This window comes from Serinus canaria, chromosome 2, assembly GCF_022539315.1.
Source record: "Serinus canaria isolate serCan28SL12 chromosome 2, serCan2020, whole genome shotgun sequence".
Taxonomy (NCBI): domain Eukaryota; kingdom Metazoa; phylum Chordata; class Aves; order Passeriformes; family Fringillidae; genus Serinus; species Serinus canaria.
The window spans coordinates 30029297-30042085 of NC_066315.1; the positions used below are offsets into that span (position 1 = coordinate 30029297).

General features: G+C 34.8%; 1 protein-coding gene across 4 annotated transcripts in view; it reads right to left on the bottom strand.

Annotated features, from left to right (window-relative positions):
- Positions 1-4535: 4535 nt before the first annotated feature.
- The window catches only part of SNX13 (sorting nexin 13), a 64426-nt gene continuing 56172 nt past the window's right edge, over positions 4536-12789 (bottom strand). For all 4 annotated transcript variants that reach the window (XM_050971707.1, XM_030230498.2, XM_050971706.1 and 1 more), the window contains 5 exons: positions 12661-12732; positions 11660-11805; positions 9828-9896; positions 8573-8685; positions 4536-8108 (listed from right to left, as the gene is read on the bottom strand). In XM_050971707.1, the coding sequence (XP_050827664.1) occupies positions 7861-8108; positions 8573-8685; positions 9828-9896; positions 11660-11805; positions 12661-12732 (648 nt within the window). In that variant the 3' untranslated portion in view covers positions 4536-7860. The remainder of the gene's footprint in view (positions 8109-8572; positions 8686-9827; positions 9897-11659; positions 11806-12660; positions 12733-12789) is intronic.

Below are 12789 nucleotides of genomic sequence, written 5' to 3' on the forward strand. Positions count from 1 at the left end.
TGGCTAGAATAAACGAGAACAGAGGCCTGGAACTAGCTGCTATAAAGCCTTGGATGAAAATCCTTAAATATTTCTGAAGTATTTATTTTCATCTCATACAACCAATTATTCTCATGAAATGTCAGCAGTAAATCAGGCCAGGAGACAAGCTTCTTGAATCTTGAAGCCATAAAGCATAACCAAAACACTGCAGGGAGTGGGAAGGACGGACAAGAGGAAGGGGTACAGATCCAAGAACTTCAGTGCCTGACCTCTTTTTAACCTCTACAGTTCAAGAGAGTTTCAGCTCCACTACTCCACTTCTTCTTAAGTGAGCTCAGTAACTTTGCTGCCTGCCCACAAGTACCTTGTCACATGCATCATTCAACTCTACATATGCACTGTGCAATCTCCTTCAAAATACATCTGCTTTTAGAAACATATTATCCTGGGCCTGTACTTTACAACAATAAAACTTGAGGAACAGCAACAACAACAAAAATGGTGATTTTTGACTATAGAGTTAAAAAAGAGCAAATTTTAAAAAATGTTTTAGAGGTTTAATTGTATTTGGAAATATTTTACATTTTTTGTGAGTTTACATTTGTTTAACAAAAAACAGTCTCTCAAACTTATTCCTACATTGAGCAAACAGCTGTTGATGTAAAACCTACCGAGCACAAACAATACTAGAATTGTCTGGTTTACTTCAAACATAATTAAATTAAAAAATCAAGAGTAGAATATTTTTAACTTGATATGTTTGGGTACTACACTGTGGAAGTATGGAAAATCTCAGGTAATTATCCTTGCACAATTTTTTATTAGGACTTGTAAATTGAAATTACTTAAAAGATGCAGCAGGCTCTTAAGAATGGAATTTAGTTTACATGTGGAATTGCTAATAGGAGAGAGAAGATTCTTTTAAAGGAAATTTTTCCAGGCCCATAAAAAACAGGCACAGAAACAGAAGTCCTAACTGTGGTCTCTCTTTAATTTAACTTAGAGGAATGGCCACCATGTAGAAGGAATAAACATTGGTCAAAACATTGCTCATACAATTATTATGTAATTGTATGAGCAATTAATGAATCATACAAAAAAAAGGCATTAAGATTGGCATATTTTATATTTGAAGAAAATATAAAATCATTTTTCATCATTTCATCATTTTTCATTTCCCCATATTTGATGATAAAACTGCACAGTTCCCCCAAAATGCTCAGGAGGGTGGTACTTAGTTCTTTACTTTGCAACAAACAACATACACTTATGTACATATCTATATCTTAATGCTACATGTTTTAGTACATGCATTAAACTTCCTTGATTTAGATTTCCTTGTAAAAAAGAACATGAGATTTGCAGATTGATAAAAATAATCAGAAGAAACAAACATTATCTCTGGCAATTCCTAGTGGTGGTACTTAGTCTTTTTTGCTTTTTAAAGAAAGAGAAGTATTTTCTACCCGAGAAAATTTAACTAATTTTGATGTGATCTACCAAAGCAGTTTGCAAAGACTAGCCAGTTCATTTGGAGAGTGCTTCCCTTCATCTGTGATAAAACCTACAAGCAGCTAATGGGAAAGAAAACAAGTATTGCATGTGTACTAGTGTTTTTCTGATGTGAAATGCTCAATACAAAATGCGTAAGTCTCAGAAGCACAAATGCGCACAATATCAGAGATGCACAAAAAAAAATTATGCTGTAAATTTCAACAAATTACTGTCTAATTTGTATTAACAGTGTAAAAGCTTAAAGTATTGGAATGGGATGTCAATAGAGGTTTTATTTGTTTTTGAAATAAATCTGAATTTGAGAGATACTTCTGACCTACCAATCTTTCTTCTGCAGTGCTCTCCAGATTATTCCATTCTCTCACAAGTTAATTAACTGAAAATACTTTACTTCACATGCTGTTGCTAAACGAGTACAAAATTTTGCTGTTTGTTTTCTAAGAAATGGGTTAGTAGACCCACTATGAGAGCCACATCTTCCTCAGATAGGTAAGTGATCACTTGACTTGGCATTGAATAAATAATTTTAAAAGTTTCCAGTTAAAATAATTTTAATTTCTTATTCTTAATAATTGTAATAATTAATTATAATTATTATTTAAAATCTATTTAATTCTTATTACTGCTTCCTATGGATTCTTTTCAGCTGTAGTCCACAAAACTAGGTGAAAAGTATTATGACTGTCAAGCCAAGAGTCCACCTAGACAAAGAGCCCTCTATCCAGTATTAGTACACCCCTTAGGCTCAGGATGACACTTCCTCTAGGAGACCACAATATTCTTGGTGATAGCAATACCATTGACAGCAAGTAAAAAAAGATGGATTTTATAGCAAGTAGAACAGCACAAATGTTTCTGTGCGGAATCACTCAGTAACACTCAGGTGCTTCAGCAAGTTCTTTCAGTGCTGACAGCTCCATGTGTTGGTTCTACAGAACCCCTGTCAGTTCTACAGATTTCTACAGGCTGCACTTCCCTCATGAGCAGAACAGTGAGGCTCCAACCCATTCAGAGGCACGTACCACCACTACTCACCACTAGCCTCAGCAACACCTAGAACCCACATGCAATAAGAAGAAAACTAAAATACTTTTCCTTGAGATCCACAGAAGAACCAAGAACCACGAGTCCATGTTTTCTTTACATGGCACTGTACAAAGTCAGCAGAACTGGTGAATTTCCAAACACGTGAAATCCCAGTATTACTTTTGCACTGACACAAGACAGAAGTACATTTCATGGAGGAGCTATCCCCTCTTTCCACCCAGGTACCTGTTTTTACATTAGACATAAGCAGGTCTTATTTGCTTGCAAAGATGATGTTCAGGACTAATGGGAAGCCAGTGTTTTAAATCAACATAACATAAAATTGAGTAAGGTGTGAAACCAATTTTTTAAAGAGACTACAAGGGAATGCTTTGTATGAAGTTCTTCATAACAAAAACATTGCCATTGATAATCAAATTCCAACTTCACTGTCACATTGAAAAAATAACAAACCTGTAGGGGAGATGACATCTGCAAAGTTTTGTATTTACCCTAATACAGGCTGCCTATTTTAAGGAAAAGAACAAAAGAAGTGAAAGTTCTGGCTATTCTGTGTATGGAATTACCAGGTAACTTGCAGAACTATATTCCACACGCTCCAAATGAAGAAGTATGTTCCCAATTCAAGTAATTTTTATAACCTCTTACCTAAAACTCCCAGAAGTTGGTAACAGAAGAATTTTATCATTATCTCTCAATTTAGTTCAGAATTAAAATGTTTTCAGTCCTCAAGCTGAGAAAATTCAGCACAAAATCCTCAACAGACTACTTTGGAACCATGTTTAAAAGTGTTATGGTTAGAAAGAAAAATACAATTTTTTGAAATCTTCATTCTTTATTTTCATTTAGTATGTCTTGATTGCCAACAAATTCAACATAATCTTGTTTTCTACTTAAACACCTCAGAATTATTTTGCAAACTAGTCCAATTCTAATGTGTCAAATGAGAATTCCAGTTAGCCCTTGCTGAACCAGGTATCAAATTATTTAACTGACCCATGCAGATTAACCCAAGCCCAACATGCCATAGTAATTCAGAGACGTGGCAAATATCTCAAGTAACTGGGAAACAGTTATTTGAGACACCTGAATACAAAAGTAGTCAAACATATTTTTGGGAGGGACACACACTGAAGTGGTTTACACAGTTCAAGTGTTTACTAAAGCTTATTTTCTTTTGAAATACATAACAAAAGTAAACTAATTGTTTTAATTACATAATTTCCCTTCTTCCAAGGGAAGAATTCCAAATTATGGAATTTGTAGTCATGTTAAGGAAAATTGATGCTGACTACTGAACCCAAAATAACTTTAGCAACCACACTGCATTAGACATCAAAACCAAAATTAAATAATCTGATAGACTGAAGATTTAAATAAGCCACAGAAACATATAACTTGCAGTTAGCAAAGGGTAGCTAATTTTAAGATGTTTTTAAAAAATAATCTTATTATGGACTGTATTTTTGCCATGAAATTACCCTAGGATAACAGGTTCAACAACTAAGAACTTCCAATCAGCTAGTAAAATACCTGATATGTGCCTATATCCTGCAGCAAAAGTGGTAAACACTTTACTCAAGGGTCAATGAACTAACATCTCTCTAGCTCAGGACATCTTTTTGATGAATGTGAAGCAGCTGGAATAAACAGATCAAGGGTAACAATTGTGATCCCATGGTAGACCCAGCTGCTGCAAAAATAAACCCGGGGGGAAAGAGCCAAAGATTTAAAAAACCTGCAATATAAACCCCTCTTATATAATACAATCCCACTGTTTCTGCTTCTTTTTAAAATGCAGGACTCTCTGCAAACACTGGTCAAAAATGAATGTAGAGATTATTTTGTTAGAAGCAAACCCAGTTTATAAAACATTAAAAAAATCTTCAAATAACAGTTGTTTTATTTAAACAGTAATAATTTTATCTTCAGCAACCCTTCATACCTGCTATGAGAAAATTATTTGAAAAATAAATGGAGACCCATACTAATCCTGTTAATACTTTATTAGTGTAATTTTTTAGCTTTCTATTGGACAGAACATAAATGCAAACTCCAAAAAAAATTCAGAGTCCTCTGCCATTCAGTAGAAGTGACCATGGCAGTCCATTTCATGTTCATTCTTTGTTACAGAAACGAGAGGAGGGGGAGGGGAGGGGAAAAGCATCAATAGAACAATTAGGCACACAGCTGACACTTACTGTACAATGATATGCACAAGTAATTTATAACAGCTCTATGAGTTTATGAGATGTGTTCTTCAGATTCTTCCCTTGTAATACATGAGCTTTGCTCAGGAGAGCAAGGATCACTGAGAACAAAGGAATTAACAAAGGAGTAACAAGTAAGACTTTTAAAACAAGTCCTTAAATAAACTAAAGTAACAACAGAATGCAGAATTGTTCACCTGAGAAGACATTTTTAACCTAGACTTCAGAACATTAAAAATTCATTTATTTTACAGCTATTCAAATACACATGCATTAAATGAAAATATTGCACAAAATTAAAATTTAGATTGTGGAATTTATATAGTTTCATTTTGGTACACATTCTCGTAGCACTTAAAATTAACTGTTTAGTTCTAGCAAACACCAGCAGCACAAGCTTGAGGATGAATCAAATGAAAAATTCAATTGCTTATTTTCTCTTAAAAATAATTAAGGCTAAAACAAGTGCATTTGTTGACAGTGGCACAATTTTCAGCGGCCAGTCACAGCACCTAAAGGTCAGAAGATACACCCAGACACTTAAGTGCTGTATATTAACATTCAGTTTTGGAGACTTCCTAGGATAATAGGCTGCATGGGTTGACAGCATGGGTACTTCAAATTGTCAACCAGAAAACTTTTTAAAGAAAGATACATACAAACTTGCTTTCACAAAAAGTGCTAATTTCTGATGGTTCTTGCCAGCCAACAGGCACCACTGAATTAGGAAGCCACATTCTGTAATTAAATACAGAACTTCAATACATATATACGTATGCACACATGCGTATATAAATGTGTGTATAGGTATATGCAATAAATTCATCAAGTAAAATGACTAGTAAGTATGGTGTATTAGGTTTAGTTCACATTCCTAGAGATATTATTTTATTTTTGTACAGAAATGTACCAGATAACTAAAAAAAAAAAAAAAAAAAAAAAAAAAAAAGGCCAAATTTGTATATTATAACTATCCCGTTGAAATTTTTCATGGTACCTACAGATAGATAAAAGGTTCCACAGATTTGACAAAACAGTATTTGAACTTCCCACTTTCATACTGCTTAACAAATTCAATGACTTAAAAGACATAAATTAGATTTGGTAAGATTAATGAGATATTTACTGTATCACCAAGAACAACTGCTGAATGATCTTTCATCAGCCAGATATCAGTTATGCGTGAGCACCCTGACAGAGAAAGATACAGGCATGTAAACAATAGGAGCTGGCTATGTTGATTACTTCACACAGAACTCAAGGATTTTGTTAAATTCAAAAGCATTTAACCATCACACTTCCACAGAACCTGCAGAGAGGAAGGGAGAGGGGTTCTTCTAGATTTACCAAGTTATCTTCCTAGGGATTAGAAAAGAAAGGGATTTAATTTACAGCATTTAGTTCTGCAATAAAGAAAAAAACAAGTGCACTTGAGCCCATGCATACTGTATGAGAATGTTAACAGTACAATATGATCATCATTAAGTAGTATGATAAAAGGCTACATTTCATTGAGTCCGTGAGAAAAATTATCTATATAGAAGTGTCAGTCAATTTAACAAGGTCCTTTGAGAGCCTTCTATCTTGTCTCAGAACGCTTTCATCAAAGGTCTGTTTCTCTCTTGCATAAAAGGACCATTTGCTCCCATTAAGACACAAATTACCACAAGGATCCTTGGGATCCTTGATCCAGAACTGTATTTTACCCTGTGTTTAGTGTTCAGAAAAAAAAGGGACTCTAAAAGACTACCTTCTATTCACTCAAGATAGTGCTCAAACAGCTGGGGACTATGAAAAAGAAAACACAAACTGAGATATGCTGTGGCCAAACGGATTATTCAAATGTTACTGTATTTTTACTTGGACAGAACATCTTCCATGAAACTAAACAGATGTATGTGGGGCCTTGATGTCAAATTTTTATTAAAATTTTACACTATGCAAAAAAATAAAAAAATTATTTAAAAAAATATTGTCGTTTTATTTCCTTTTTATTTTCATATATACACTGAGATGCATTCAGAAATTTCCAAGTGTTTGCATATGACTAATGAAATCTTTTACCTGTGAGGAACCAAGTAATTCTAACATTTTTTCCATATGAGGCTTACACACTAAAAGGTAAGGAATCTTTCAATTAAGTAGGACATAGCTCTTTCACATCCCAAAAATGCTCCAGATTTTAGTGGGGAGTTGAGTGTAAACTGTGTCTTAGTGCAACTTCCTCATCTTCTAACACAATATTTATCCTCTTTGAAACATATATTCCTTTCCTTCTACAACTACCAACTTGACTTATGTTCCAATAGACCAATTGAACATAAATATGATGTTCCTTCTCCACTGAAGTTACATGCAAAACGTATGCCAGGTGCTGTAAGAGCAGCATACGGCCTTTAAACACTACAGAATAATCAGAATAAAGGGTTTGTTTCTACTGCACCTCTGCTTTTACTAAAACCCCCATTAGATATAAGGTTAGTTTAATTTTCAAAATATGAAAGGTGATGCAAAAGTGGCATAAAAGCCACCTTACCTCCACTTTTATTTAATAAATGTACTTTTATGATGGGGCTACAGCTATTTCTCCCTGCTCCGACTAACCTGCTATTCCACAGACTGCTTTCCTGGTTAATTCAGCCTTTACAGGAATGTTAAGATAGCCCTACAGAGCCTCAACACATGTAACGCTGAACAATTCCACCTGACTCTCACACATTGCACTATCTCCCAGTGCCAAAACACCCTTTTCTTCAGTTGTATCACCATAGTTGTGCTTTACTTGAACAGTCTGGCACTTTGCATTGCTGGCAAGACATCGACTCAGGAACGGAAGGGATCTGCATTCTGATATACTGGGCCAGTTTTCTTCCCAATGTTGCATGAAGACGCACCAAATCATTTAAGACACACAAACCATTCTGGTCGTGGTTGAACTACAAGTGAAGATGAGAAGATCCACAGGTCTTACAGATGCATTAATAATCTAATATGTGACACTAGAAGACTGGTGCAGAAATGACGGCATGTGAGTTTGAAGCCCCAGAGAATCTGCCCAAGTAATTAATCCTGGACAAACAAACACCAGCTTAATGGATTTGAAGTGTCACCTTTTCTGTAAGGAAGGCGCTTGAGTAGAGTGTAGTCTCTGCTTATATCTCTGCATTTGCTTTGACTTTGAATGCAGTTTGTGGAACAGCTCAGGGAACTTATTTTGTGGAAATAAGGTTTCTAGGAATCTCTCCAGAAACACATACACCATTCTCTTATTCAGCTGACTATGCTGGAACATTTCGAAGACCCGAAGAATGCCTTTCCGCGTAGTCTCAGCGCCTATGATGTGCTTCAGTTCATCTACAAAAACAGAAGTCACACAGAAGTTTAAGTAAATTCTACTTCCATGTTAACAACAAACTTAAACTGAATGTTAAGTCTTTCAAACCATATAGCCCGAAATTCGAGGTAACAGTGCCTCTACACAACATGACTAAACCAAAGTTCTCTTACAGAAGAGAGCATTTTTGAAAATAACTTCACTCTTACCCTCTGCATGTGGAAACCATGTTTCCAAGAAATTGTTCTGGTTTGGAATATACCCATTTCAGCCACAACTAAATCCTCTAAAAACTTAACACTGGGGCGGGTCTAAGAGAATTACTGACAGTACACGTGAAAATGTCCAATGCTTTTTTATTTAAATACATTTCATATACCAAGGTTTCTTTACAGTACTTAAAACAATCAACAAGAATACTGATATTAATTTCAGTAACAATATATGGTATGGATTAATAGGCTTTAATCCCAGACTCACTCACCTGGCATTACCTCCAGCAATTTGGTTTTCCCTGCAACTCTTGTTCTCATTCTAATAGCTTTGTCCCTTCGTGGAACAGTTTCTGCTAGAATGCCATTGGGCCAAAAAGCATCTCTGTAACAAAAGCAAATCTGTCAAAATACATTAACATTTTATCAAGTAAAAAGCTCTTTTAAATCTCTCAAGGCTATCTCATAAAATAAATACAAGAAAGAAATTTGCACACAACCTAATACACACTTCAAATATCAGAAGAGAAAAAAAAAGAAGAATGATGAAGAAGATGAAGAAATCAAAAGCAAGTAGTACAATATATTCAACCTAAGTAGCTACCATATGCTTTTTTAGTTTAGGAATCAGAAGAAATGAAATTTCAATAAAACAATGCAAATCAAAACCATTCAAAAACCACACAGTTCTTACATAAAATAGACCTAAGCCTTGCTTTTACCAGGTTTTTTTGCTACTGAGACTCTAGGTCTATTAATTACTTCATCAAAATTTTGACACTAGCAGTTAGCTTTTCAACAAGCTAAAGCTGACAAGAAATAGTTTCAGTGTAGTAAAAAGTCCAATGCAAAAGACATGCCTCTAATGAACTATTCTGCCTCAGTGAAAGATGATTTTTTTTCTGAATAAAAAGTACACATTCTTACAGTTTAATCAAAGAATAACAGTACACTTGTAAAGTATGACCCTTTGGAGAACATATTACCCTACTTTGACTTTCACCCCTGCAAAAAAAGCCCCAAATTATATGGAAAGAAAAAAAGTGTGTAACACTTTCTCAACACCAATGTAGAAGCCATTAAAACTTTTAGGATAGTTTTAAATTCAGACTTCAGTTCCATTGTATCTATCCAAAGTGAAACATTATCTCGGAGCCAGGGTTCTTTTAGCACTGATTGTTTGCCTTTAAAAGCAAGGCACGTACATGCCTCCATCAAGGCAAACAAGACATTACATCACTACAGTGATAAATTATGAAATTTCTAAGTATACCTGTACCCTAGCTCTTCTAGACTGGTTGACAAATAAGATTTTAAGGTAGAGGACACTTAAAAACAGTTTTTAAGAAATGTCTTTTCCATGTGACAATTGCTTTCTCTCACTTAACATGTGTAAAAAGCAGTGTATGATCCAACTATATTCTGGAGAATAATAATTTCCTCATGTAAGTGGAGAAGGAAGACATATAGATATTAGACACCAATTGGTGACTACTTTGTATCTAACATCTGTGATAAAAGACATACCTGAAGCGTTTCACTGCATCTGCTACTTGCTCGGGAGATGTCATCCAATCAACATGATCAACTATTTTTCTAAAAAAAAAACAACAAGTCTCTTGTTTAATTTTTAAAGCAGACAACCCATAAGTGAAGCATTTTAATGAGAATTCTAGGGAAAACAAAGTATAATTTTAGGTTTCTCCAACTCTGTAAGTAGGTTCTATAATACTTCACAATAGGAAGGCAAACACTGATTCTCAAGATAGAAATCTAAGCTCACTGATCCCTCCCTAAAGCTAAATTTTTTTTCTTTTTGGGTAAATATACGATAATGAAGTTGGCTGCAAAGCTGCTGTTGCATCTCCCATCAGCACTGGATAACTGGTTTCCTTGTAGAGCACTCCACGTTCTGCATGGAGCACTCTTAGGTTCTGCTTCTGTAAGCAAAGGACCTACTCAGAATCTCAAAATACTTGCTGCAATGTGTACAGTTACTTCACAATCCTTAACAGGAAATACAGACTGATAATTCATCAGGCCTTCAATCACCAACCCATCCACACAGGTCTATATTCAAATCTAGGATGCTAACAGAAATGATACATGCATTTGTGTATCACCACAATCCCAGGACTGTTTCCCCAACCACAATTTGAATTTTGTTTTCTAAGAAACAGAAAAAGATGATTTTTCTGCAGAATGCTATTAAATCCAAGAACTTGCCAGGACAAGGTATGACTGTTGACCAGAGGAAGCCATGAGTATCTGAAATGGCTCTAAATGCAGAAGCAAACTAGTACTACACTACAGCCATCTCTCCAATAAGGAAGCAGCAGCCTGTGCAGAAACTGTTGCTTATACTACAATCTGGAAACAGCAAAAAGCATTCAGAGTTGTTCAACAGGGCAGCATGTTCTTGGAAGTACAGTTCTCAAAACAGTTTTCAACTGGCCATAAAGAATTACTTGAGAAAAACCCTGTGCTATTTTACCATATAGTTACCTCATTACTGCTACCACAAGTCTGTAAGTTTAACAGTGATGATGAAAACATCACAAATATATAATTGTGAAGGGTAAAAAGAAATGACACAGTGAGGAATGACTTGAAAAAAAGGAATAGGAAGCTATTTTTTACCATCTAGAAATTTAAATTTTGATTCATGGTACTAAATTGAAAGTAACAATGCAGTTCTAAACCTGTATCTAGACTTTGTTGTTGTTTATATTTGCTCCCATTTCAGAAACAAATTATTAGAAGGTAAGCCTGGAAACTGTATATTTCTCAGCTGAGGGCAAGAAATATTACTTAATTAGCATTATTAACTGGCTTTGCATTTGCATGAATAAGTGTACATGTGAAGTACAAAGAACATGGAGCGGCCAAAGCAGACCCCATAGGAGTCCTTCTTCTTTCCCACTTCCATCTTTGAAGTGTGAGAGCAAAAACTTGACAGCAACTCAGTATAGTTCACATAATTTGAAAGTGCCAGTGTATAATTTGTAGTATGAAAGAGATGTAAGTAGAAATAGTGCAGAAAACAATAAATAATATTAATAAAAAAGACATAGTGGTAAAACTGGGCAAAAAGCGTAAATATTAAGTTACATTCACAGAAATGTGAACTCTTACATGTGAAATCTCTTTTGTAAGTTCTCTGGCATGTAAGAGTTACTGGAATTTTTCTTTCAATAATGTTTTATGTTTATCTCCATTTTATACCATGTTGGCACCCAGTTTATTGATTTTCTCTGAGGAGGAATGCATGCAGATTTAAAGCATAATAATTTAGCATTACCAAGAAGGGTACTATACAGTGTCACTCACATGATTGCTCTATATAAGAAAAGCAGTACCTATTAATTGTGTCACCATATGTTGCTCTAATAAGTTGCTGAAGCAGATTTTTTATATTTCTTCTTAACCATTGATTTCTCTCCTTTAAATCAAAGACTTCATCCATAAGTAGGAGCATTACTCGCAGAGGAATATTGTCATCCACCTGATCACCAAGCAAAAGAACAAACAGTAAAATTTTATTTCAGTTCAAGAAAGCTACAGTTTTAGAAGCTACTTTATCTGTCAAACACTTCAGTATAAGCACAACAATGACAATTTACTCTGTATTTTACTGTAATATAAAATCTTCCCTAAATCTTCTATAACATCATTAGTAGCAAAGAAGGACTGAAAATTAAATATAAAACCAGATACACTGAATTTTTAAAATATGACAAGAAGCAGCTATTTCCAAAGTCAACAGATACTACAGAAGTTGAATAAAATTAATACATGTAAATATGTCCTAAAGAGAGACCTTATCCCTGATCTCTTCCTGGTTGCTGTGCTTCCAGCAGCCTTACACAAAAACTCAGGAAAGAGATTTTCTTGGGCACCACTTTCTTATGGATGCTAAAAACAGTGACGTTTCACTGCAATGAACTGCTTTTTATTTAGACTGTAACCTGCATGACTATCCTGTGCTTTTATGCTTGAAGATTAAGAAATGGATCATAATTTTACTTTTTCAGTAATTACATTACACAGATTGGCCTGCAAAAAACATGTTGGAGGGAGAAGAGAAAAATGCCAAAAAAAATGAAACCTCCAGCTATAAAATACAGAAACAGTAATACATGCACTCTTCACAGTTATTCCAATGTTGTGCAAACCATCCCAGCGCTAGCAAAAATGTTAATTTTAAAAGGAAGTATGCAGATTTCTTTTTAAGAAGCTTAGAACTGCTTTGAAGTGCTTGGTATAGTGTCAGAAAAGAAGTGTAACTCAATGCAGAATAAGTAACTCATTTGTTTGGTTTTATAGGTGTCAACTTTGAAAGGACAAACATCAGACTCACATTGTCATCAATTGGTGCTGCAACACGGCAATGGTCAGGATCTGAATAGGTTTTCTGCATCAGAGGTGGCACCTACAATAAAAAAGCCTATGTTAATGAAAGAAAAAATACTTTGAAGTATGAAAGAAT